General features: G+C 39.9%; 1 protein-coding gene and 1 pseudogene across 1 annotated transcript; both read left to right on the plus strand.

The window, feature by feature from the left end:
* The first annotated feature begins 110 nt into the window (after nt 1-110).
* Nucleotides 111-27,700, plus strand: LOC142709506 (placenta-specific gene 8 protein-like). Its single transcript, XM_075848483.1, has 3 exons — nt 111-222; nt 27,103-27,281; nt 27,369-27,700. The coding sequence occupies exons 1-3, from the start codon at nt 111-113 to the stop codon at nt 27,549-27,551; spliced, it is 474 nt and encodes a 157-aa protein (XP_075704598.1). The 3' UTR covers nt 27,552-27,700.
* Nucleotides 773-3,461, plus strand: LOC142709507 (uncharacterized; annotated as a pseudogene).
* Nucleotides 27,701-27,956: the final 256 nt, after the last annotated feature.

Raw genomic sequence — 27,956 nt, forward strand, 5'->3', positions numbered from 1 at the left:
TTCACATAAATGGTACCAAATCTGTGATCTGCGTCCTGTGAGGGTCAGGACTATTGTTTATGGTGACGCCGCCAACTTGTGTGACCCTCTCTCTGTCTTTCCCGTTACAGATGGAGACCATTATCTCTCAGCCGGGGGTCATCACCACGCAGACGGTGACTGTGTCGCACGGTCCACAATGGAGCAGCGGCCTGTGTGATTGCTGTGACGACTGCGGAGTGTGTGAGTAGCTTTATTCTGGGTGTTACATGGGACTGCAGGTAAATGATTAAAAGTGCACAGAGGAAATAGCGACATAAAGCAGCTCAGCTCTGCTACATAAGTATAATGCAGGTGCAGTAGACCTGATTGCTGCCCATCCTCATATACAGCCTCTCCTCCTGCACACAGTGTCAGTGCGGCCTCTGGTGGACATTGCTGGGGTTGCAGGCTTAGAAGGTTTCAGTAAGAAAACGTTATAAGAATCAGCAACAGGGTGCATGCTGGGTAATCCTACAAAGAATACTCACATACTGTGTAGTACAGGAGCAAAGGCCACAGTACAGATGAGAATTACACACTGCGCAATACACACTGCACATTACACAATACACACTGCACATTACACACTGCACCATACACACTGCACATTACACATTACACACTGCACAATACACATTACACACTGCGCATTACACACTACACACTGCACATTACACACTGCACATTACACAATATACACTGCACATTACACACTGCACCACACTACACACTGCATATTAATCATTACACACTGCACATTACACCATACACACTACACAATGCACACTGCACCATACACACATTACACACTGCACACTACACACTACACTACTCACTGCACATTACACATTACACACTGCACACTACACATTAAACATTGCACACTGCACAATACACACTGCGCATTACACATTACACACTGCACATTACACATTACACACTGCACATTACACAATACACACTGCACACTACACATTAAACATTGCACACTGCACATCACACACTGCACAATACACACTGCGCATTACACCCTGTACAATACACACTGCACCATACACACTGCACATTACACATTACACCCTGTACAATACACACTGCACCATAAACAATGCACATTACACAATACACACTGCACATTACACACTGCACCATACACACTGCACATTACACACTGCACATTACACACTGCACATTACACACTGCACATTACACACTGCACATTACACACTGCTCCATATACACTGCACATTACACATTACACACTGCACCATACACACTGCACCATACACACTGCACCATACACACTGCACATTACACACTGCACATTACACATTACACACTGCACATTACACACTGCACCATACACACTGCACATTACACATTACACACTGCACCATACACACTGCACCATACACACTGCACCATACACACTGCACATTACACACTGCACATTACACATTACACACTGCACATTACACACTGCACCATACACACTGCACATTAAACATTACACACTGCACCATACACACTGCACCATACACACTGCACATTACACACTGCACATTACACGCTGCACACTGCACCACACTACACATTAATCATTACACACTGCACATTACACCATACACACTACACAATGCACACTGCACCATACACACTGCACATTACACATTACACACTGCACACTACACACTACACTACTCACTGCACATTACACATTACACACTGCACATTACACATTACACACTGCACACTACACATTAAACATTGCACACTGCACATCACACAATACACACTGCGCATTACACATTACACCCTGTACAATACACACTGCACCATACACACTGCACATTACACACTGCACATTACACATTACACCCTGTACAATACACACTGCACCATACACACTGCACATTACACAATACACACTGCACATTACACAATACACACTGCACACTACACATTAAACATTGCACACTGCACATCACACACTGCACATTACACACTACACACTGCACACTACACATTAAACATTGCACACTGCACATCACACACTGCACAATACACACTGCGCATTACACACTGCACACTACACATTAAACATTGCACACTGCACATCACACACTGCACATTACACACTGCACATTACACAATACACACTGCACACTACACATTAAACATTGCACACTGCACATCACACACTGCACAATACACACTGCGCATTACACCCTGTACAATACACACTGCACCATACACACTGCGCATTACACACTGTACCATACACACTGCACATTACACATTGCACCATGCACATTACACACTGCACAATACACATTACACTCTGCACATTACACACTGCACAATACACACTGCACAATGCACCACACTACACACTGCATATTAATCATTACACACTGCACATTACACATTACACCATACACATTACACACTGCACAATACACACTACACATTACACACTGCACACTGCACCATACACATTACACACTGCACATTACACAATGCACAATACACCATACACATTACACACCGCACATTGCACTACGCACTGCACATTACGCATTGCACACTACGCATTGAAAATTACGCACTGCACATTACACACTGCATGCTACACACTGCACTATACACACTACTCAATGCACGCTACACACTGCACATTACACAATGTACATTACAGAATACACACTGCACATTGCACACTGCACCATACACACTACGCATTAATAATTACACACTGCACATTACACACTTCAAAATACACACTGCACTATACACACTACACAATGCACGCTACACACTGCACATTACACAATGTACATGACAGAATACACACTGCACAATACACACTAATCATTACACGCTGCACACTACACATTGAATATTAATCATTACACACTGCACAATACACACGGCGCACTGCCCATTACGCACTGCACATTACACATTACACACTGCACAATACACACTACACATTACGCGCTGCACATTACACACTGCACATTACGCGCTGCACATTACACACTGCGCAATACACACTGCGCTCCACCAACATACATTACAGGAAAACAATATTATATGCAGCACAATATACAATGGCCGTTAGAGCCGAGTGTCGGTTGTAAAACACAGATGACACCTGCAGTGCATGGAGTGGGGTCAGTGCGTGAGCTCGCCCCAAACATCACCCCCTCTCCACTCCATGATGTGCGGCACAACATGGGTCGGGAAGGGGTTAAGAAGGGGAGTGGTCACGGGGCCCCGGTCCCTTAACTGCCGACTATAAGACGCAGGGACTGTTTAGCAAGATTTATTTTTGCTCAAAACTGCGTCTTATAGTCGTAAATATCCGGTATATACATCCTGGTCCTCCTTCCATCCAGGGAACCGTCTCCCCGTTCTCTTGTTACAGGGTCATGTGATGGACACACTGCTGCATGGCTTGTTACAGGGTCATGTGATGGACGATGCTTCATGGCTCGTTACAGGGTCATGTGACCGACACACTGCTGCATGGCTTGTTACAGGGTCATGTGATAGACACACTGCTGCATGGCTCGTTACAGGGTCATGTGACCGACACACTGCTGCATGGCTTGTTACAGGGTCATGTGATAGACACACTGTTGCATGGCTTGTTACAGGGTCATGTGATAGACACACTGTTGCATGGCTTGTTACAGAGTCATGTGATGGACACAGAGGTGCTGAGATTGTAACAGGGTCAAATGATGGACGCACAGGTGTATGGCTTGTTACAGAGTCATGTGATGGACGAACTGCTGCATGGCTTGTTACTGGGTCATGTGATGGACAAACAGGCTTGTTACTGGGTCATGTGATGGACACACTGCTGCATGGCTTGTTACAGGGTCATGTGATGGACACATTGCTGCATGGCTTGTTACAGGGTCATGTGATGGACACATTGCTGCATGGCTTGTTACAGGGTCATGTGATGAAAAAACCACAGAAAAAGGCCATACTTACAAATGGACACAGCCAGGTCAGAAACGCTGATGAAAGGGCGAGCAGGTGCTTTAAATAATAATAGCCACTCCCACTAGTCCTGAGGGGAGGAGCGTGTGGTGCATGTAAATAATAATAGCCACTCCCACTAGTCCTGAGGGGAGGAGCGTGTGGTGCATGTAAATAATAATAGCCACTCCCACTAGTCTTGAGGGGAGTGGTGTGTGGTGCATGTAAATAATAATAGCCACTCCCACTAGTCTTGAGGGGAGGGGCTTGTGGTGCATGGGATGTGTAGTAAGAAATAATAAATGAATAGTGTGTGTGCAAGTGTAATACTATAAGTGAAATATAGGGGGCAGTAATGAGTGAAGTGCCTCAATAAAAATAAATGGATAATGGGGTGCAAGTGTGTGACACATGGAGGGATAGTGTGTAAGTCATAAAGCACAACGTGTATAGCCAGGTAGAAGCCTATTTGTGACGCCTTGATAGTTCATAGAGCGGCTGCCCTGCTTGCTATTATCTCCTCTGCAGGTAGTTGTGTAGTGTTATATGTGTGTTATCTCCTCTGCAGGGTGTTGTGTAGTGTTATATGTGTATTATCTCCTCTGCAGGGTGTTGTGTAGTATTATATGTGTTTTATCTCCTCTGCAGGTAGTTGTGTAGTGTTATATGTGTTTTATCTCCTCTGCAGGGTGTTGTGTAGTGTTATATGTGTATTATCTCCTCTGCAGGTAGTTGTGTAGTGTTATATGTGTGTTATCTCCTCTGCAGGGTGTTGTGTAGTGTTATATGTGTATTATCTCCTCTGCAGGGTGTTGTGTAGTATTATATGTGTTTTATCTCCTCTGCAGGGTGTTGTGTAGTGTTATATGTGTATTATCTCCTCTGCAGGGTGGTGTGTAGTGTTATATGTGTATTATCTCCTCTGCAGGGTGTAGTATTATATGTGTATTATCTCCTCTGCAGGTTGTGTTATATGTGTATTATCTCCTCTGCAGGTTGTTGTGTAGTGTTATATGTGTATTATCTCCTCTGCAGGGTGTTGTGTAGTATTATATGTGTATTATCTCCTCTGCAGGTAGTTGTGTAGTGTTATATGTGTTTTATCTCCTCTGCAGGGTGTTGTGTAGTGTTATATGTGTGTTATCTCCTCTGCAGGGTGTTGTGTAGTGTTATATGTGTATTATCTCCTCTGCAGGTTGTTGTGTAGTGTTATATGTGTATTATCTCCTCTGCAGGTTGTTGTGTAGTGTTATATGTGTATTATCTCCTCTGCAGGGTGTTGTGTAGTGTTATATGTGTATTATCTCCTCTGCAGGTTGTTGTGTAGTGTTATATGTGTATTATCTCCTCTGCAGGGTGTTGTGTAGTGTTATATGTGTATTATCTCCTCTGCAGGGTGTTGTGTAGTATTATATGTGTATTATCTCCTCTGCAGGGTGTTGTGTAGTATTATATGTGTATTATCTCCTCTGCAGGTTGTTGTGTAGTGTTATATGTGTATTATCTCCTCTGCAGGGTGCTGTGTAGTGTTATATGTGTATTATCTCCTCTGCAGGTAGTTGTGTAGTGTTATATGTGTATTATCTCCTCTGCAGGTTGTTGTGTAGTGTTATATGTGTATTATCTCCTCTGCAGGTTGTTGTGTAGTGTTATATGTGTATTATCTCCTCTGCAGGGTGTTGTGTAGTATTATATGTGTATTATCTCCTCTGCAGGGTGTTGTGTAGTGTTATATGTGTATTATCTCCTCTGCAGGGTGTTGTGTAGTGTTACATGTGTATTATCTCCTCTGCAGGGTGTTGTGTAGTATTATATGTGTATTATCTCCTCTGCAGGGTGTTGTGTAGTGTTACATGTGTATTATCTCCTCTGCAGGTTGTTGTGTAGTGTTATATGTGTATTATCTCCTCTGCAGGTTGTTGTGTAGTGTTATATGTGTATTATCTCCTCTGCAGGGTGTTGTGTAGTATTATATGTGTATTATCTCCTCTGCAGGTAGTTGTGTAGTGTTATATGTGTATTATCTCCTCTGCAGGGTGTTGTGTAGTGTTATATGTGTATTATCTCCTCTGCAGGGTGTTGTGTAGTGTTATATGTGTATTATCTCCTCTGCAGGGTGTTGTGTAGTGTTATATGTGTATTATCTCCTCTGCAGGGTGGTGTGTAGTATTATATGTGTATTATCTCCTCTGCAGGTAGTTGTGTAGTGTTATATGTGTATTATCTCCTCTGCAGGGTGTTGTGTAGTGTTATATGTGTATTATCTCCTCTGCAGGGTGTTGTGTAGTGTTATATGTGTATTATCTCCTCTGCAGGGTGTTGTGTAGTATTATATGTGTATTATCTCCTCTGCAGGGTGTTGTGTAGTATTATATGTGTATTATCTCCTCTGCAGGGTGTTGTGTAGTATTATATGTGTGTTATCTCCTCTGCAGGTTGTTGTGTAGTGTTATATGTGTATTATCTCCTCTGCAGGTTGTTGTGTAGTGTTATATGTGTATTATCTCCTCTGCAGGGTGTTGTGTAGTGTTATATGTGTATTTTCTCCTCTGCAGGTTGTTGTGTAGTATTATATGTGTATTATCTCCTCTGCAGGTTGTGTTATATGTGTATTATCTCCTCTGCAGGGTGTTGTGTAGTGTTATATGTGTATTATCTCCTCTGCAGGGTGTTGTGTAGTATTATATGTGTGTTATCTCCTCTGCAGGTAGTTGTGTAGTGTTATATGTGTATTATCTCCTCTGCAGGTTGTTGTGTAGTATTATATGTGTATTATCTCCTCTGCAGGGTGTTGTGTAGTATTATATGTGTTTTATCTCCTCTGCAGGTTGCTGTGTAGTGTTATATGTGTATTATCTCCTCTGCAGGTTGTTGTGTAGTATTATATGTGTATTATCTCCTCTGCAGGTTGTGTTATATGTGTATTATCTCCTCTGCAGGGTGTTGTGTAGTGTTATATGTGTATTATCTCCTCTGCAGGTTGTTGTGTAGTGTTATATGTGTATTATCTCCTCTGCAGGTTGTTGTGTAGTGTTATATGTGTATTATCTCCTCTGCAGGGTGTTGTGTAGTATTATATGTGTATTATCTCCTCTGCAGGTAGTTGTGTAGTGTTATATGTGTATTAGCTCCTCTGCAGGTTGTTGTGTAGTATTATATGTGTATTATCTCCTCTGCAGGGTGTTGTGTAGTATTATATGTGTATTATCTCCTCTGCAGGTAGTTGTGTAGTGTTATATGTGTATTATCTCCTCTGCAGGTTGTTGTGTAGTGTTATATGTGTATTATCTCCTCTGCAGGTTGTTGTGTAGTGTTATATGTGTATTATCTCCTCTGCAGGGTGTTGTGTAGTATTATATGAGTATTATCTCCTCTGCAGGTTGTTGTGTAGTGTTATATGTGTATTATCTCCTCTGCAGGTTGTTGTGTAGTGTTATATGTGTATTATCTCCTCTGCAGGTTGCTGTGTAGTATTATATGTGTATTATCTCCTCTGCAGGTTGTTGTGTAGTGTTATATGTGTATTATCTCCTCTGCAGGGTGTTGTGTAGTATTATATGTGTATTATCTCCTCTGCAGGGTGTTGTGTAGTATTATATGTGTATTATCTCCTCTGCAGGTTGCTGTGAAGTGTTATATGTGTATTATCTCCTCTACAGGTTGTTCTGTAGTATTATATGTGTATTATCTCCTCTGCAGGTTGTTGTGCAGTGTTATATGTGTATTATCTCCTCTGCAGGGTGTTGTGTAGTGTTATATGTGTATTATCTCCTCTGCAGGGTGGTGTGTAGTGTTATATGTGTATTATCTCCTCTGCAGGTTGTTGTGTAGTATTATATGTGTATTATCTCCTCTGCAGGTTGTTGTGTAGTGTTATATGTGTATTATCTCCTCTGCAGGTTGCTGTGTAGTATTATATGTGTATTATCTCCTCTGCAGGTTGTTGTGTAGTGTTATATGTGTATTATCTCCTCTGCAGGTTGTTGTGTAGTGTTATATGTGTATTATCTCCTCTGCAGGTTGTTGTGTAGTGTTATATGTGTATTATCTCCTCTGCAGGGTGTTGTGTAGTATTATATGTGTATTATCTCCTCTGCAGGGTGTTGTGTAGTGTTATATGTGTGTTATCTCCTCTGCAGGGTGTTGTGTAGTGTTATATGTGTATTATCTCCTCTGCAGGTTGTTGTGCAGTGTTATATGTGTATTATCTCCTCTGCAGGTTGTTGTGTAGTATTATATGTGTATTATCTCCTCTGCAGGTTGTTGTGTAGTGTTATATGTGTATTATCTCCTCTGCAGGGTGTTGTGTAGTGTTATATGTGTATTATCTCCTCTGCAGGGTGTTGTGTAGTATTATATGTGTATTATCTCCTCTGCAGGTTGTTGTGCAGTGTTATATGTGTATTATCTCCTCTGCAGGGTGTTGTGTAGTGTTATATGTGTATTATCTCCTCTGCAGGTTGTTGTGTAGTATTATATGTGTATTATCTCCTCTGCAGGTTGTTGTGTAGTGTTATATGTGTATTATCTCCTCTGCAGGGTGTTGTGTAGTATTATATGTGTATTATCTCCTCTGCAGGGTGTTGTGTAGTGTTATATGTGTATTATCTCCTCTGCAGGGTGTTGTGTAGTATTATATGTGTATTATCTCCTCTGCAGGGTGTTGTGTAGTGTTATATGTGTATTATCTCCTCTGCAGGGTGTTGTGTAGTGTTATATGTGTATTATCTCCTCTGCAGGTTGCTGTGTAGTGTTATATGTGTATTATCTCCTCTGCAGGGTGTTGTGTAGTGTTATATGTGTATTATCTCCTCTGCAGGGTGTTGTGTAGTATTATATGTGTATTTTCTCCTCTGCAGGGTGTTGTGTAGTGTTATATGTGTATTATCTCCTCTGCAGGGTGTTGTGTAGTGTTATATGTGTATTATCTCCTCTGCAGGGTGTTGTGTAGTATTATATGTGTATTATCTCCTCTACAGGTTGTTGTGTAGTATTATATGTGTTTTATCTCCTCTGCAGGTTGCTGTGTAGTGTTATATGTGTATTATCTCCTCTGCAGGTTGTTGTGTAGTGTTATATGTGTATTATCTCCTCTGCAGGTTGTTGTGTAGTATTATATGTGTATTATCTCCTCTGCAGGTTGTTGTGTAGTGTTATATGTGTATTATCTCCTCTGCAGGTAGTTGTGTAGTGTTATATGTGTATTATCTCCTCTGCAGGTTGTTGTGTAGTGTTATATGTGTATTATCTCCTCTGCAGGGTGTTGTGTAGTGTTATATGTGTATTATCTCCTCTGCAGGTTGTTGTGTAGTGTTATATGTGTATTATCTCCTCTGCAGGGTGTTGTGTAGTGTTATATGTGTATTATCTCCTCTGCAGGGTGTTGTGTAGTGTTATATGTGTATTTTCTCCTCTGCAGGTTGTTGTGTAGTGTTATATGTGTATTATCTCCTCTGCAGGGTGTTGTGTAGTGTTATATGTGTATTATCTCCTCTGCAGGGTGTTGTGTAGTGTTATATGTGTATTATCTCCTCTGCAGGTAGTTGTGTAGTATTATATGTGTATTATCTGCTCTGCAGGTTGTTGTGTAATGTTATATGTGTATTATCTCCTCTGCAGGGTGTTGTGTAGTGTTATATGTGTATTATCTCCTCTGCAGGTTGTGTTATATGTGTATTATCTCCTCTGCAGGTTGTGTTATATGTGTGTTATCTCCTCTGCAGGGTGTTGTGTAGTGTTATATGTGTATTATCTCCTCTGCAGGGTGTTGTGTAGTGTTATATGTGTATTATCTCCTCTGCAGGGTGTAGTGTAGTGTTATATGTGTGTTATCCCCTCTGCAGGTTGTTGTGTAGTGTTATATGTGTATTATCTCCTCTGCAGGGTGTTGTGTAGTATTATATGTGTATTATCTCCTCTGCAGGGTGGTGTGTAGTGTTATATGTGTATTATCTCCTCTGCAGGGTGTTGTGTAGTGTTATATGTGTATTATCTCCTCTGCAGGTAGTTGTGTAGTGTTATATGTGTATTATCTCCTCTGCAGGTTGTGTTATATGTGTATTATCTCCTCTGCAGGGTGTTGTGTAGTGTTATATGTGTGTTATCTCCTCTGCAGGTTGTTGTGTAGTATTATATGTGTATTATCTCCTCTGCAGGGTGTTGTGTAGTATTATATGTGTATTATCTCCTCTGCAGGGTGCTGTGTAGTGTTATATGTGTATGATCTCCTCTGCAGGGTGCTGTGTAGTATTATATGTGTATTATCTCCTCTGCAGGGTGTTGTGTAGTGTTATATGTGTATTATCTCCTCTGCAGGTTGTTGTGTAGTGTTATATGTGTATTATCTCCTCTGCAGGGTGTTGTGTAGTATTATATGTGTATTATCTCCTCTGCAGGTAGTTGTGTAGTGTTATATGTGTATTATCTCCTCTGCAGGTTGTTGTGTAGTATTATATGTGTATTATCTCCTCTGCAGGTAGTTGTGTAGTGTTATATGTGTATTATCTCCTCTGCAGGTAGTTGTGTAGTGTTATATGTGTATTATCTCCTCTGCAGGGTGTTGTGTAGTGTTATATGTGTATTATCTCCTCTGCAGGGTGTTGTGTAGTGTTATATGTGTATTATCTCCTCTGCAGGGTGTTGTGTAGTATTATATGTGTATTATCTCCTCTGCAGGTTGCTGTGTAGTATTATATGTGTATTTTCTCCTCTGCAGGGTGTTGTGTAGTGTTATATGTGTATTATCTCCTCTGCAGGTTGTTGTGTAGTGTTATATGTGTATTATCTCTTCTGCAGGGTGTTGTGTAGTATTATATGTGTATTATCTCCTCTACAGGTTGTTGTGTAGTATTATATGTGTATTATCTCCTCTGCAGGGTGTTGTGTAGTATTATATGTGTATTATCTCCTCTGCAGGTTGTTGTGTAGTGTTATATGTGTATTATCTCCTCTGCAGGGTGGTGTGTAGTGTTATATGTGTATTTTCTCCTCTGCAGGGTGTTGTGTAGTATTATATGTGTATTATCTCCTCTGCAGGTTGTTGTGTAGTATTATATGTGTATTATCTCCTCTGCAGGGTGTTGTGTAGTGTTATATGTGTATTATCTCCTCTGCAGGTAGTTGTGTAGTATTATATGTGTATTATCTCCTCTGCAGGTTGTGTTATATGAGTATTATCTCCTCTGCAGGGTGTTGTGTAGTATTATATGTGTATTATCTCCTCTGCAGGGTGTTGTGTAGTGTTATATGTGTATTATCTCCTCTGCAGGGTGTTGTGTAGTGTTATATGTGTATTATCTCCTCTGCAGGGTGTTGTGTAGTGTTATATGTGTATTATCTCCTCTGCAGGTTGTTGTGTAGTGTTATATGTGTATTATCTCCTCTGCAGGGTGTAGTGTAGTGTTATATGTGTATTATCTCCTCTGCAGGGTGTTGTGTAGTATTATATGTGTATTATCTCCTCTGCAGGTTGTTGTGTAGTGTTATATGTGTATTATCTCCTCTGCAGGTTGTTGTGTAGTGTTATATGTGTATTATCTCTTCTGCAGGGTGTTGTGTAGTGTTATATGTGTATTATCTCCTCTACAGGGTGGTGTGTAGTGTTATATGTGTATTATCTCCTCTGCAGGTAGTTGTGTAGTATTATATGTGTATTATCTCCTCTGCAGGTTGTTGTGTAGTGTTATATGTGTATTATCTCCTCTGCAGGGTGTAGTGTGGTGTTATATGTGTATTATCTCCTCTGCAGGTTGTTGTGTAGTGTTATATGTGTATTATCTCCTCTGCAGGTTGCTGTGTAGTATTATATGTGTATTATCTCCTCTGCAGGGTGTTGTGTAGTGTTATATGTGTATTATCTCCTCTGCAGGTTGTTGTGTAGTGTTATATGTGTATTATCTCCTCTGCAGGTTGTTGTGTAGTGTTATATGTGTATTAGCTCCTCTGCAGGTTGTTGTGTAGTGTTATATGTGTGTTATCCCCTCTGCAGGGTGGTGTGTAGTGTTATATGTGTATTATCTCCTCTGCAGGTTGTTGTGTAGTGTTATATGTGTATTATCTCCTCTGCAGGGTGGTGTGTAGTGTTATATGTGTATTATCTCCTCTGCAGGGTGTTGTGTAGTATTATATGTGTATTATCTCCTCTGCAGGGTGTTGTGTAGTGTTATATGTGTATTATCTCCTCTGCAGGTTGTGTTATATGTGTATTATCTCCTCTGCAGGGTGTTGTGTAGTGTTATATGTGTATTATCTCCTCTGCAGGGTGTTGTGTAGTGTTATATGTGTATTATCTCCTCTGCAGGGTGTTGTGTAGTATTATATGTGTATTATCTCCTCTGCAGGGTGTTGTGTAGTGTTATATGTGTATTATCTCCTCTGCAGGGTGTTGTGTAGTGTTATATGTGTATTATCTCCTCTGCAGGTTGTGTTATATGTGTATTATCTCCTCTGCAGGGTGTTGTGTAGTGTTATATGTGTATTATCTCCTCTGCAGGGTGTTGTGTTATATGTGTATTATCTCCTCTGCAGGTTGTTGTGTAGTATTATATGTGTATTATCTCCTCTGCAGGGTGTTGTGTAGTGTTATATGTGTATTATCTCCTCTGCAGAGTGTTGTGTAGTATTATATGTGTATTATCTCCTCTGCAGGTTGTTGTGTAGTGTTATATGTGTATTATCTCCTCTGCAGGTTGTGTTATATGTGTATTATCTCCTCTGCAGGGTGTTGTGTAGTGTTATATGTGTATTATCTCCTCTGCAGGGTGTTGTGTAGTGTTATATGTGTATTATCTCCTCTGCAGGGTGTTGTGTAGTATTATATGTGTATTATCTCCTCTGCAGGGTGTTGTGTAGTGTTATATGTGTATTATCTCCTCTGCAGGGTGTTGTGTAGTGTTATATGTGTATTATCTCCTCTGCAGGGTGTTGTGTAGTGTTATATGTGTGTTATCTCCTCTGCAGGGTGTTGTGTAGTGTTATATGTGTATTATCTCCTCTGCAGGGTGTTGTGTAGTATTATATGTGTATTATCTCCTCTGCAGGGTGTTGTGTAGTGTTATATGTGTATTATCTCCTCTGCAGGTTGTGTTATATGTGTATTATCTCCTCTACAGGTTGTTGTGTAGTATTATATGTGTATTATCTCCTCTGCAGGTTGTTGTGTAGTGTTATATGTGTATTATCTCCTCTGCAGGTTGTGTTATATGTGTATTATCTCCTCTGCAGGGTGTTGTGTAGTGTTATATGTGTATTATCTCCTCTGCAGGGTGTTGTGTAGTGTTATATGTGTATTATCTCCTCTGCAGGGTGTTGTGTAGTATTATATGTGTATTATCTCCTCTGCAGGTTGTTGTGTAGTGTTATATGTGTATTATCTCCTCTGCAGGGTGGTGTGTAGTGTTATATGTGTATTATCTCCTCTGCAGGGTGGTGTGTAGTGTTATATGTGTATTATCTCCTCTGCAGGTAGTTGTGTAGTGTTATATGTGTATTATCTCCTCTGCAGGGTGTTGTGTAGTGTTATATGTGTATTATCTCCTCTGCAGGGTGTTGTGTAGTGTTATATGTGTATTATCTCCTCTGCAGGGTGTTGTGTTATATGTGTATTATCTCCTCTGCAGGTTGTGTTATATGTGTATTATCTCCTCTGCAGGTTGTTGTGTAGTGTTATATGTGTATTATCTCCTCTGCAGGTAGTTGTGTAGTATTATATGTGTATTATCTCCTCTGCAGGTTGTGTTATATGTGTATTATCTCCTCTGCAGGTTGTGTTATATGAGTATTATCTCCTCTGCAGGGTGTTGTGTAGTATTATATGTGTATTATCTCCTCTGCAGGGTGTTGTGTAGTGTTATATGTGTATTATCTCCTCTGCAGGTTGTGTTATATGTGTATTATCTCCTCTGCAGGTTGTTGTGTAGTGTTATATGTGTATTATCTCCTCTGCAGGTTGTTGTGTAGTGTTATATGTGTATTATCTCCTCTGCAGGGTGTTGTGTAGTATTATATGTGTATTATCTCCTCTGCAGGGTGTTGTGTAGTGTTATATGTGTATTATCTCCTCTGCAGGGTGTTGTGTAGTGTTATATGTGTATTATCTCCTCTGCAGGGTGTTGTGTAGTATTATATGTGTATTATCTCCTCTGCAGGTTGTTGTGTAGTATTATATGTGTATTATCTCCTCTGCAGGTTGTTGTGTAGTGTTCTATGTGTATTATCTCCTCTGCAGGATGTTGTGTAGTGTTATATGTGTATTATCTCCTCTGCAGGTTGTTGTGTAGTGTTATATGTGTATTATCTCCTCTGCAGGGTGTTGTGTAGTGTTATATGTGTATTATCTCCTCTGCAGGTTGCTGTGTAGTATTATATGTGTATTATCTCCTCTGCAGGTTGTTGTGTAGTGTTATATGTGTATTATCTCCTCTGCAGGGTGTTGTGTAGTGTTATATGTGAATTATCTCCTCTGCAGGATGTTGTGTAGTGTTATATGTGTATTATCTCCTCTGCAGGTTGTTGTGTAGTGTTATATGTGTATTATCTCCTCTACAGGGTGGTGTGTAGTGTTATATGTGTATTATCTCCTCTGCAGGGTGTAGTGTGGTGTTATATGTGTATTATCTCCTCTGCAGGTTGTTGTGTAGTGTTATATGTGTATTATCTCCTCTGCAGGGTGGTGTGTAGTGTTATATGTGTATTATCTCCTCTGCAGGTTGTTGTGTAGTGTTATATGTGTATTATCTCCTCTGCAGGTTGCTGTGTAGTATTATATGTGTATTATCTCCTCTGCAGGGTGTTGTGTAGTATTATATGTGTATTATCTCCTCTGCAGGTTGTTGTGTAGTGTTATATGTGTGTTATCTCCTCTGCAGGTTGCTGTGTAGTGTTATATGTGTGTTATCTCCTCTGCAGGTTGTTGTGTAGTGTTATATGTGTATTATCTCCTCTGCAGGTTGCTGTGTAGTGTTATATGTGTGTTATCTCCTCTGCAGGTTGTTGTGTAGTGTTATATGTGTATTATCTCCTCTGCAGGGTGTTGTGTAGTGTTATATGTGTATTATCTCCTCTGCAGGGTGTTGTGTTATATGTGTATTATCTCCTCTGCAGGTTGTGTTATATGTGTATTATCTCCTCTGCAGGTTGTTGTGTAGTGTTATATGTGTATTATCTCCTCTGCAGGGTGTTGTGTAGTATTATATGTGTATTATCTCCTCTGCAGGTTGTTGTGTAGTGTTATATGTGTATTATCTCCTCTGCAGGTTGCTGTGTAGTGTTATATGTGTGTTATCTCCTCTGCAGGTTGTTGTGTAGTGTTATATGTGTATTATCTCCTCTGCAGGGTGTTGTGTAGTGTTATATGTGTATTATCTCCTCTGCAGGGTGTTGTGTTATATGTGTATTATCTCCTCTGCAGGTTGTGTTATATGTGTATTATCTCCTCTGCAGGTTGTTGTGTAGTGTTATATGTGTATTATCTCCTCTGCAGGGTGTTGTGTAGTATTATATGTGTATTATCTCCTCTGCAGGGTGTTGTGTAGTGTTATATGTGTATTATCTCCTCTGCAGGTTGTTGTGTAGTGTTATATGTGTATTATCTCCTCTGCAGGGTGTTGTGTAGTATTATATGTGTATTTTCTCCTCTGCAGGTAGTGTTATATGTGTATTATCTCCTCTGCAGGGTGTTGTGTAGTATTATATGTGTATTATCTCCTCTGCAGGGTGTTGTGTAGTGTTATATGTGTATTATCTCCTCTGCAGGGTGTTGTGTAGTGTTATATGTGTATTATCTCCTCTGCAGGGTGTTGTGTAGTGTTATATGTGTATTATCTCCTCTGCAGGTTGTTGTGTAGTATTATATGTGTATTATCTCCTCTGCAGGTAGTTGTGTAGTGTTATATGTGTATTAGCTCCTCTGCAGGTTGTTGTGTAGTATTATATGTGTATTATCTCCTCTGCAGGGTGTTGTGTAGTGTTATATGTGTATTATCTCCTCTGCAGGGTGTTGTGTAGTATTATATGTGTATTATCTCCTCTGCAGGTTGTTGTGTAGTGTTATATGTGTATTATCTCCTCTGCAGGGTGTTGTGTAGTGTTATATGTGTATTATCTCCTCTGCAGGGTGTTGTGTAGTATTATATGTGTATTATCTCCTCTGCAGGTAGTTGTGTAGTGTTATATGTGTATTAGCTCCTCTGCAGGTTGTTGTGTAGTGTTATATGTGTATTATCTCCTCTGCAGGTTGTTGTGTAGTATTATATGTGTATTATCTCCTCTGCAGGGTGTTGTGTAGTGTTATATGTGTATTATCTCCTCTGCAGGGTGTTGTGTAGTGTTATATGTGTATTATCTCCTCTGCAGGGTGTTGTGTAGTGTTATATGTGTATTATCTCCTCTGCAGGTTGTTGTGTAGTATTATATGTGTATTATCTCCTCTGCAGGGTGGTGTGTAGTGTTATATGTGTATTATCTCCTCTGCAGGTTGTTGTGTAGTATTATATGTGTATTATCTCCTCTACAGGGTGGTGTGTAGTGTTATATGTGTATTATCTCCTCTGCAGGGTGGTGTGTAGTGTTATATGTGTATTATCTCCTCTGCAGGTTGTTGTGTAGTGTTATATGTGTATTATCTCCTCTGCAGGTTGTTGTGTAGTGTTATATGTGTATTATCTCCTCTGCAGGTAGTATTATATGTGTATTATCTCCTCTGCAGGGTGTTGTGTAGTGTTATATGTGTATTATCTCCTCTGCAGGGTGTTGTGTAGTATTATATGTGTATTATCTCCTCTGCAGGGTGTTGTGTAGTATTATATGTGTATTATCTCCTCTGCAGGTAGTTGTGTAGTGTTATATGTGTATTATCTCCTCTGCAGGTTGTTGTGTAGTGTTCTATGTGTATTATCTCCTCTGCAGGTTGTTGTGTAGTGTTATATGTGTATTATCTCCTCTGCAGGTTGTTGTGTAGTGTTATATGTGTATTATCTCCTCTGCAGGGTGTTGTGTAGTGTTATATGTGTATTATCTCCTCTGCAGGGTGTTGTGTAGTGTTATATGTGTGTTATCTCCTCTGCAGGGTGTTGTGTAGTATTATATGTGTATTATCTCCTCTGCAGGTAGTTGTGTAGTGTTATATGTGTATTATCTCCTCTGCAGGTAGTATTATATGTGTATTATCTCCTCTGCAGGTTGTTGTGTAGTGTTATATGTGTATTATCTCCTCTGCAGGGTGCTGTGTAGTGTTATATGTGTATGATCTCCTCTGCAGGGTGTTGTGTAGTATTATATGTGTATTATCTCCTCTGCAGGTTGTTGTGTAGTGTTATATGTGTATTATCTCCTCTGCAGGGTGTTGTGTAGTGTTATATGTGTATTATCTCCTCTGCAGGGTGTTGTGTAGTGTTATATGTGTATTATCTCCTCTGCAGGGTGTTGTGTAGTGTTATATGTGTATTATCTCCTCTGCAGGGTGTTGTGTAGTATTATATGTGTATGATCTCCTCTGCAGGGTGTTGTGTAGTGTTATATGTGTATTATCTCCTCTGCAGGTTGTTGTGTAGTGTTATATGTGTATTATCTCCTCTGCAGGTTGTTGTGTAGTATTATATGTGTATTATCTCCTCTGCAGGTTGTTGTGTAGTGTTATATGTGTATTTTCTCCTCTGCAGGTTGTTGTGTAGTATTATATGTGTATTATCTCCTCTGCAGGGTGTTGTGTAGTGTTATATGTGTATTATCTCCTCTGCAGGTAGTTGTGTAGTATTATATGTGTATTATCTCCTCTGCAGGTAGTTGTGTAGTGTTATATGTGTATTTTCTCCTCTGCAGGTTGCTGTGTAGTGTTATATGTGTATTATCTCCTCTGCAGGTTGTTGTGTAGTGTTATATGTGTATTATCTCCTCTGCAGGGTGTTGTGTAGTATTATATGTGTATTATCTCCTCTGCAGGGTGTTGTGTAGTATTATATGTGTATTATCTCCTCTGCAGGGTGTTGTGTAGTGTTATATGTGTATTATCTCCTCTGCAGGGTGTTGTGTAGTATTATATGTGTATTATCTCCTCTGCAGGGTGTTGTGTAGTGTTATATGTGTATTATCTCCTCTGCAGGTTGTTGTGTAGTATTATATGTGTATTATCTCCTCTGCAGGGTGCTGTGTAGTATTATATGTGTGTTATCTCCTCTGCAGGGTGTTGTGTAGTGTTATATGTGTATTATCTCCTCTGCAGGGTGTTGTGTAGTGTTATATGTGTATTATCTCCTCTGCAGGGTGTTGTGTAGTATTATATGTGTATTATCTCCTCTGCAGGTTGTTGTGTAGTGTTATATGTGTATTATCTCCTCTGCAGGTTGCTGTGTAGTATTATATGTGTATTATCTCCTCTGCAGGTTGTTGTGTAGTGTTATATGTGTATTATCTCCTCTGCAGGGTGTTGTGTAGTGTTATATGTGAATTATCTCCTCTGCAGGATGTTGTGTAGTATTATATGTGTATTATCTCCTCTACAGGGTGGTGTGTAGTGTTATATGTGTATTATCTCCTCTGCAGGGTGTAGTGTGGTGTTATATGTGTATTATCTCCTCTGCAGGTTGTTGTGTAGTGTTATATGTGTATTATCTCCTCTGCAGGGTGGTGTGTAGTGTTATATGTGTATTATCTCCTCTGCAGGTTGTTGTGTAGTGTTATATGTGTATTATCTCCTCTGCAGGTTGCTGTGTAGTATTATATGTGTATTATCTCCTCTGCAGGGTGTTGTGTAGTATTATATGTGTATTATCTCCTCTGCAGGTTGTTGTGTAGTGTTATATGTGTGTTATCTCCTCTGCAGGTTGCTGTGTAGTGTTATATGTGTATTATCTCCTCTGCAGGGTGTTGTGTAGTGTTATATGTGTATTATCTCCTCTGCAGGTTGTTGTGTAGTGTTATATGTGTGTTATCTCCTCTGCAGGTTGTTGTGTAGTGTTATATGTGTATTATCTCCTCTGCAGGTTGCTGTGTAGTGTTATATGTGTGTTATCTCCTCTGCAGGTTGTTGTGTAGTGTTATATGTGTATTATCTCCTCTGCAGGGTGTTGTGTAGTGTTATATGTGTATTATCTCCTCTGCAGGGTGTTGTGTTATATGTGTATTATCTCCTCTGCAGGTTGTGTTATATGTGTATTATCTCCTCTGCAGGTTGTTGTGTAGTGTTATATGTGTATTATCTCCTCTGCAGGGTGTTGTGTAGTATTATATGTGTATTATCTCCTCTGCAGGTTGTTGTGTAGTGTTATATGTGTATTATCTCCTCTGCAGGTTGCTGTGTAGTGTTATATGTGTGTTATCTCCTCTGCAGGTTGTTGTGTAGTGTTATATGTGTATTATCTCCTCTGCAGGGTGTTGTGTAGTGTTATATGTGTATTATCTCCTCTGCAGGGTGTTGTGTTATATGTGTATTATCTCCTCTGCAGGTTGTGTTATATGTGTATTATCTCCTCTGCAGGTTGTTGTGTAGTGTTATATGTGTATTATCTCCTCTGCAGGGTGTTGTGTAGTATTATATGTGTATTATCTCCTCTGCAGGGTGTTGTGTAGTGTTATATGTGTATTATCTCCTCTGCAGGTTGTTGTGTAGTGTTATATGTGTATTATCTCCTCTGCAGGGTGTTGTGTAGTATTATATGTGTATTTTCTCCTCTGCAGGTAGTGTTATATGTGTATTATCTCCTCTGCAGGGTGTTGTGTAGTATTATATGTGTATTATCTCCTCTGCAGGGTGTTGTGTAGTGTTATATGTGTATTATCTCCTCTGCAGGGTGTTGTGTAGTGTTATATGTGTATTATCTCCTCTGCAGGGTGTTGTGTAGTGTTATATGTGTATTATCTCCTCTGCAGGTTGTTGTGTAGTATTATATGTGTATTATCTCCTCTGCAGGTAGTTGTGTAGTGTTATATGTGTATTAGCTCCTCTGCAGGTTGTTGTGTAGTATTATATGTGTATTATCTCCTCTGCAGGGTGTTGTGTAGTGTTATATGTGTATTATCTCCTCTGCAGGGTGTTGTGTAGTATTATATGTGTATTATCTCCTCTGCAGGTAGTTGTGTAGTGTTATATGTGTATTAGCTCCTCTGCAGGTTGTTGTGTAGTGTTATATGTGTATTATCTCCTCTGCAGGTTGTTGTGTAGTATTATATGTGTATTATCTCCTCTGCAGGGTGTTGTGTAGTGTTATATGTGTATTATCTCCTCTGCAGGGTGTTGTGTAGTGTTATATGTGTATTATCTCCTCTGCAGGGTGTTGTGTAGTGTTATATGTGTATTATCTCCTCTGCAGGTTGTTGTGTAGTGTTATATGTGTATTATCTCCTCTGCAGGTTGTTGTGTAGTATTATATGTGTATTATCTCCTCTGCAGGGTGGTGTGTAGTGTTATATGTGTATTATCTCCTCTGCAGGGTGTTGTGTAGTGTTATATGTGTATTATCTCCTCTGCAGGGTGTTGTGTAGTGTTATATGTGTATTATCTCCTCTGCAGGGTGTTGTGTAGTGTTATATGTGTATTTTCTCCTCTGCAGGTAGTATTATATGTGTATTATCTCCTCTGCAGGGTGTTGTGTAGTGTTATATGTGTATTATCTCCTCTGCAGGGTGTTGTGTAGTATTATATGTGTATTATCTCCTCTGCAGGGTGTTGTGTAGTATTATATGTGTATTATCTCCTCTGCAGGTAGTTGTGTAGTGTTATATGTGTATTATCTCCTCTGCAGGTTGTTGTGTAGTGTTCTATGTGTATTATCTCCTCTGCAGGGTGTTGTGTAGTATTATATGTGTATTATCTCCTCTGCAGGTAGTTGTGTAGTGTTATATGTGTATTATCTCCTCTGCAGGTAGTATTATATGTGTATTATCTCCTCTGCAGGTTGTTGTGTAGTGTTATATGTGTATTATCTCCTCTGCAGGGTGCTGTGTAGTGTTATATGTGTATGATCTCCTCTGCAGGGTGCTGTGTAGTATTATATGTGTATTATCTCCTCTGCAGGGTGTTGTGTAGTATTATATGTGTATTATCTCCTCTGCAGGTTGTTGTGTAGTGTTATATGTGTATTATCTCCTCTGCAGGGTGTTGTGTAGTGTTATATGTGTATTATCTCCTCTGCAGGGTGTTGTGTAGTGTTATATGTGTATTATCTCCTCTGCAGGGTGTTGTGTAGTATTATATGTGTATTATCTCCTCTGCAGGGTGTTGTGTAGTATTATATGTGTATTATCTCCTCTGCAGGGTGTTGTGTAGTGTTATATGTGTATTATCTCCTCTGCAGGTTGTTGTGTAGTGTTATATGTGTATTATCTCCTCTGCAGGTAGTTGTGTAGTATTATATGTGTATTATCTCCTCTGCAGGTAGTTGTGTAGTGTTATATGTGTATTTTCTCCTCTGCAGGTTGCTGTGTAGTGTTATATGTGTATTATCTCCTCTGCAGGTTGTTGTGTAGTGTTATATGTGTATTATCTCCTCTGCAGGGTGTTGTGTAGTATTATATGTGTATTATCTCCTCTGCAGGGTGTTGTGTAGTATTATATGTGTATTATCTCCTCTGCAGGGTGTTGTGTAGTGTTATATGTGTATTATCTCCTCTGCAGGGTGTTGTGTAGTATTATATGTGTATTATCTCCTCTGCAGGGTGTTGTGTAGTGTTATATGTGTATTATCTCCTCTGCAGGTTGTTGTGTAGTATTATATGTGTATTATCTCCTCTGCAGGGTGCTGTGTAGTATTATATGTGTGTTATCTCCTCTGCAGGGTGTTGTGTAGTGTTATATGTGTATTATCTCCTCTGCAGGTTGTTGTGTAGTGTTATATGTGTATTAGCTCCTCTGCAGGTTGTTGTGTAGTGTTATATGTGTATTATCTCCTCTGCAGGGTGGTGTGTAGTGTTATATGTGTATTATCTCCTCTGCAGGGTGTTGTGTAGTGTTATATGTGTATTATCTCCTCTGCAGGTTGTTGTGTAGTGTTATATGTGTATTATCTCCTCTGCAGGGTGTTGTGTAGTATTATATGTGTATTATCTCCTCTGCAGGTTGTTGTGTAGTGTTATATGTGTATTATCTCCTCTGCAGGTTGTTGTGTAGTGTTATATGAGTATTATCTCCTCTGCAGGGTGGTGTGTAGTGTTATATGTGTATTATCTCCTCTGCAGGGTGTTGTGTAGTATTATATGTGTATTATCTCCTCTGCAGGGTGTTGTGTAGTGTTATATGTGTATTATCTCCTCTGCAGGTTGTTGTGTAGTATTATATGTGTATTATCTCCTCTGCAGGGTGTTGTGTAGTATTATATGTGTATTATCTCCTCTGCAGGTAGTGTTATATGTGTATTATCTCCTCTGCAGGGTGTTGTGTAGTATTAGATGTGTATTATCTCCTCTGCAGGTTGTTGTGTAGTGTTATATGTGTATTATCTCCTCTGCAGGGTGTTGTGTAGTGTTATATGAGTATTATCTCCTCTGCAGGGTGTTGTGTAGTATTATATGTGTATTTTCTCCTCTGCAGGGTGTTGTGTAGTGTTATATGTGTATTTTCTCCTCTGCAGGTAGTGTTATATGTGTATTATCTCCTCTGCAGGGTGTTGTGTAGTATTATATGTGTATTATCTCCTCTGCAGGTAGTTGTGTAGTGTTATATGTGTATTATCTCCTCTGCAGGGTGTTGTGTAGTGTTATATGTGTATTATCTCCTCTGCAGGTTGTTGTGTAGTGTTATATGTGTATTATCTCCTCTGCAGGGTGTTGTGTAGTGTTATATGTGTATTATCTCCTCTGCAGGGTGGTGTGTAGTGTTATATGTGTATTATCTCCTCTGCAGGGTGTTGTGTAGTGTTCTATGTGTATTATCTCCTCTACAGGGTGGTGTGTAGTGTTATATGTGTATTATCTCCTCTGCAGGGTGTAGTGTGGTGTTATATGTGTATTATCTCCTCTGCAGGGTGTTGTGTAGTGTTATATGTGTATTATCTCCTCTACAGGGTGGTGTGTAGTGTTATATGTGTATTATCTCCTCTGCAGGGTGTTGTGTAGTGTTATATGTGTATTATCTCCTCTGCAGGGTGTTGTGTAGTATTATATGTGTATTATCTCCTCTGCAGGTTGTTGTGTAGTATTATATGTGTATTATCTCCTCTGCAGGGTGTAGTGTAGTGTTATATGTGTGTTATCCCCTCTGCAGGGTGTTGTGTAGTATTATATGTGTATTATCTCCTCTGCAGGTTGTTGTGTAGTGTTATATGTGTATTATCTCCTCTGCAGGTTGTTGTGTAGTATTATATGTGTATTATCTCCTCTGCAGGGTGTTGTGTAGTGTTATATGTGTATTATCTCCTCTGCAGGTTGTTGTGTAGTATTATATGTGTATTTTCTCCTCTGCAGGTTGTTGTGTAGTGTTATATGTGTATTATCTCCTCTGCAGGTAGTGTTATATGTGTATTATCTCCTCTGCAGGGTGTTGTGTAGTGTTATATGTGTATTATCTCCTCTGCAGGTTGTTGTGTAGTATTATATGTGTATTTTCTCCTCTGCAGGTTGTTGTGTAGTGTTATATGTGTATTATCTCCTCTGCAGGTAGTGTTATATGTGTATTATCTCCTCTGCAGGGTGTTGTGTAGTGTTATATGTGTATTATCTCCTCTGCAGGGTGTTGTGTAGTATTATATGTGTATTTTCTCCTCTGCAGGTTGTTGTGTAGTATTATATGTGTATTATCTCCTCTGCAGGTTGTTGTGTAGTATTATATGTGTATTATCTCCTCTGCAGGTTGTTGTGTAGTGTTATATGTGTATTATCTCCTCTGCAGGTTGTTGTGTAGTATTATATGTGTATTATCTCCTCTGCAGGGTGTTGTGTAGTGTTATATGTGTATTATCTCCTCTGCAGGTAGTTGTGTAGTGTTATATGTGTATTATCTCCTCTGCAGGTTGTTGTGTAGTATTATATGTGTATTATCTCCTCTGCAGGGTGTTGTGTAGTGTTATATGTGTATTATCTCCTCTGCAGGTTGTTGTGTAGTATTATATGTGTATTATCTCCTCTGCAGGTAGTTGTGTAGTGTTATATGTGTATTATCTCCTCTGCAGGGTGGTGTGTAGTGTTATATGTGTATTATCTCCTCTGCAGGGTGTTGTGTAGTGTTATATGTGTATTATCTCCTCTGCAGGTTGTGTTATATGTGTATTTTCTCCTCTGCAGGTAGTGTTATATGTGTATTTTCTCCTCTGCAGGTAGTTGTGTAGTGTTATATGTGTATTATCTCCTCTGCAGGTTGTTGTGTAGTGTTATATGTGTATTATCTCCTCTGCAGGTAGTTGTGTAGTGTTATATGTGTATTATCTCCTCTGCAGGTTGTTGTGTAGTGTTATATGTGTATGATCTGCTCTGCAGGTTCTTGTGTAGTGTTATATGTGTGTTATCTCCTCTGCAGGGTGTTGTGTAGTATTATATGTGTATTATCTCCTCTGCAGGTTGTTGTGTAGTGTTATATGTGTATTTTCTCCTCTGCAGGTTGTTGTGTAGTGTTATATGTGTATGATCTCCTCTGCAGGGTGCTGTGTAGTGTTATATGTGTATTATCTCCTCTGCAGGGTGTTGTGTAGTGTTATATGTGTATTATCTCCTCTGCAGGTTGTGTTATATGTGTATTATCTCCTCTGCAGGGTGTTGTGTAGTGTTATATGTGTATTATCTCCTCTGCAGGTTGTGTTATATGTGTATTATCTCCTCTGCAGGGTGTTGTGTAGTGTTATATGTGTATTATCTCCTCTGCAGGGTGGTGTGTAGTGTTATATGTGTATTATCTCCTCTGCAGGTTGTGTTATATGTGTATTATCTCCTCTGCAGGGTGTTGTGTAGTGTTATATGTGTATTATCTCCTCTGCAGGTAGTTGTGTAGTGTTATATGTGTATTATCTCCTCTGCAGGTTGTTGTGTAGTGTTATATGTGTATTTTCTCCTCTGCAGGTTGTGTTATATGTGTATTTTCTCCTCTGCAGGTTGTGTTATATGTGTATTATCTCCTCTGCAGGTTGTGTTATATGTGTATTATCTCCTCTGCAGGTAGTTGTGTAGTGTTATATGTGTATTATCTCCTCTGCAGGGTGTTGTGTAGTGTTATATGTGTATTATCTCCTCTGCAGGGTGTTGTGTAGTGTTATATGTGTATTATCTCCTCTGCAGGGTGTTGTGTAGTGTTATATGAGTATTATCTCCTCTGCAGGGTGTTGTGTAGTATTATATGTGTATTATCTCCTCTGCAGGGTGTTGTGTAGTGTTATATGTGTATTAGCTCCTCTGCAGGGTGTTGTGTAGTATTATATGTGTATTATCTCCTCTGCAGGGTGGTGTGTAGTGTTATATGTGTATTATCTCCTCTGCAGGTTGTGTTATATGTGTATTTTCTCCTCTGCAGGTTGCTGTGTAGTGTTATATGTGTATTATCTCCTCTGCAGGGTGTTGTGTAGTGTTATATGTGTATTATCTCCTCTGCAGGGTGTTGTGTAGTATTATATGTGTATTATCTCCTCTGCAGGTTGTTGTGTAGTGTTATATGTGTATTATCTCCTCTGCAGGGTGTTGTGTAGTGTTATATGTGTATTATCTCCTCTGCAGGTTGTTGTGTAGTGTTATATGTGTATTATCTCCTCTGCAGGTTGTTGTGTAGTATTATATGTGTATTTTCTCCTCTGCAGGGTGTTGTGTAGTGTTATATGTGTATTTTCTCCTCTGCAGGTTGTTGTGTAGTGTTATATGTTTATTATCTCCTCTGCAGGTTGTTGTGTAGTGTTATATGTGTATTTTCTCCTCTGCAGGGTGTTGTGTAGTGTTATATGTGTATTTTCTCCTCTGCAGGTAGTGTTATATGTGTATTTTCTCCTCTGCAGGTTGTTGTGTAGTGTTATATGTGTATTATCTCCTCTGCAGGTTGTTGTGTAGTGTTATATGTGTATTTTCTCCTCTGCAGGTTGTTGTGTAGTGTTATATGTTTATTATCTCCTCTGCAGGTTGTTGTGTAGTGTTATATGTGTATTTTCTCCTCTGCAGGGTGTTGTGTAGTGTTATATGTGTATTTTCTCCTCTGCAGGTAGTGTTATATGTGTATTATCTCCTCTGCAGGGTGTTGTGTAGTATTATATGTGTATTATCTCCTCTACAGGTTGTTGTGTGGTATTATATGTGTATTATCTCCTCTGCAGGGTGTTGTGTAGTATTATATGTGTATTATCTCCTCTGCAGGTTGTTGTGTAGTGTTATATGTGTATTATCTCCTCTGCAGGTTGTTGTGTAGTGTTATATGTGTATTTTCTCCTCTGCAGGGTGTTGTGTAGTGTTATATGTGTATTTTCTCCTCTGCAGGTTGTGTTATATGTGTATTATCTCCTCTGCAGGTTGTTGTGTAGTATTATATGTGTATTATCTCCTCTGCAGGGTGTTGTGTAGTATTATATGTGTATTATCTCCTCTGCAGGTTGTTGTGTAGTGTTATATGTGTATTTTCTCCTCTGCAGGGTGTTGTGTAGTGTTATATGTGTATTTTCTCCTCTGCAGGTAGTGTTATATGTGTATTATCTCCTCTGCAGGGTGTTGTGTAGTATTATATGTGTATTATCTCCTCTACAGGTTGTTGTGTGGTATTATATGTGTATTATCTCCTCTGCAGGTTGTTGTGTAGTGTTATATGTGTATTATCTCCTCTGCAGGTTGTTGTGTAGTGTTATATGTGTATTTTCTCCTCTGCAGGGTGTTGTGTAGTGTTATATGTGTATTTTCTCCTCTGCAGGTTGTGTTATATGTGTATTATCTCCTCTGCAGGTTGTTGTGTAGTATTATATGTGTATTATCTCCTCTGCAGGGTGTTGTGTAGTATTATATGTGTATTATCTCCTCTGCAGGTTGTTGTGTAGTGTTATATGTGTATTATCTCCTCTGCAGGTTGTGTTATATGTGTATTTTCTCCTCTGCAGGGTGTTGTGTAGTATTATATGTGTATTATCTCCTCTGCAGGTTGTTGTGTAGTGTTATATGTGTATTATCTCCTCTGCAGGTTGTGTTATATGTGTATTATCTCCTCTGCAGGTTGCTGTGCCTTGTGGTGCTTTCCCTGCATGCAGTGCAGCACAGTGAGTGATTTTGGGGAGTGTTGTTGCCTCCCGCTCTTGGACCCCTGCGTGATGGGATACGTTGGGTGCAGTGGAGTCTGTCCTCCTATAACGATTGCTATGAGGGCCGCTCTCCGGGAGAGACACAAGATCCCGGTATGGTTTTTTATCATGGCTGAGGGTTTTGTGGGGTCTCTGGGGGTCTCCTACTGTAATGGTATAACCCCCATCGTCTTTTTCCAGGGCTCCATCTGTGATGACTGCATCCAGTCCTGCTGCTGCTATTCCTGCACCTGGTGTCAGATCGCCCGGGAGGTCAAGCTGAGGCGCAACACCTCCACCATAACCACTGCCCAGACCACTCTGATACGTAACGCCCCGGTCATACCCCAGGCCCATAGCTACACTCCCCTCGTGCAATATTAATCCAGCCAAAGCACCACAACCCCCAACATTTGCTTTAGTCTCCTGTTTTCACATTTATATACACATCACCCTAGGCCCCCCATGTAGTGGATGAGACCACCACGAAATGTATCCTGAGTCTCTACTTCTAATAAAGTGCGTATTTTAGACGTTTTGTGTAGTGGTCATTGCTCATCTTTTTATTTAAGATTTCTTTCCATGGCCATACATTTATGTAACATAGGGACACCAGTGGTCCTGCTTCTGGTGGGGGGCAGTAGGGTGATGGCTGAGGGTCACAACTTTTAATTTTGCAATGCTTACTTTTCTTTCCATTGAGACATAGGGAAAGGCAGGGGAGACATGGAGAGGGGCAGGGGAGGCACGAAAGAATGAAGAGCCATAGAGAAAGGCAAGAGAGCCATG

Source organism: Rhinoderma darwinii, unplaced genomic scaffold (assembly GCF_050947455.1).
Source record: "Rhinoderma darwinii isolate aRhiDar2 unplaced genomic scaffold, aRhiDar2.hap1 Scaffold_4104, whole genome shotgun sequence".
Lineage (NCBI taxonomy): Eukaryota > Metazoa > Chordata > Amphibia > Anura > Rhinodermatidae > Rhinoderma > Rhinoderma darwinii.

What these genes read in the sequence shown, in the direction of transcription:
- LOC142709506 (XM_075848483.1), top strand. Translation starts at nt 111, where the DNA reads ATGGAGACCATTATCTCTCAGCCGGGGGTCATCACCACGCAGACGGTG. An exon ending in CTGTGACGACTGCGGAGTGT is followed by an intron (nt 223 to 27,102) that starts GTGAGTAGCTTT and finishes TCTCCTCTGCAG; the next exon opens with GTTGCTGTGCCTTGTGGTGC. An exon ending in GGGAGAGACACAAGATCCCG is followed by an intron (nt 27,282 to 27,368) that starts GTATGGTTTTTT and finishes GTCTTTTTCCAG; the next exon opens with GGCTCCATCTGTGATGACTG.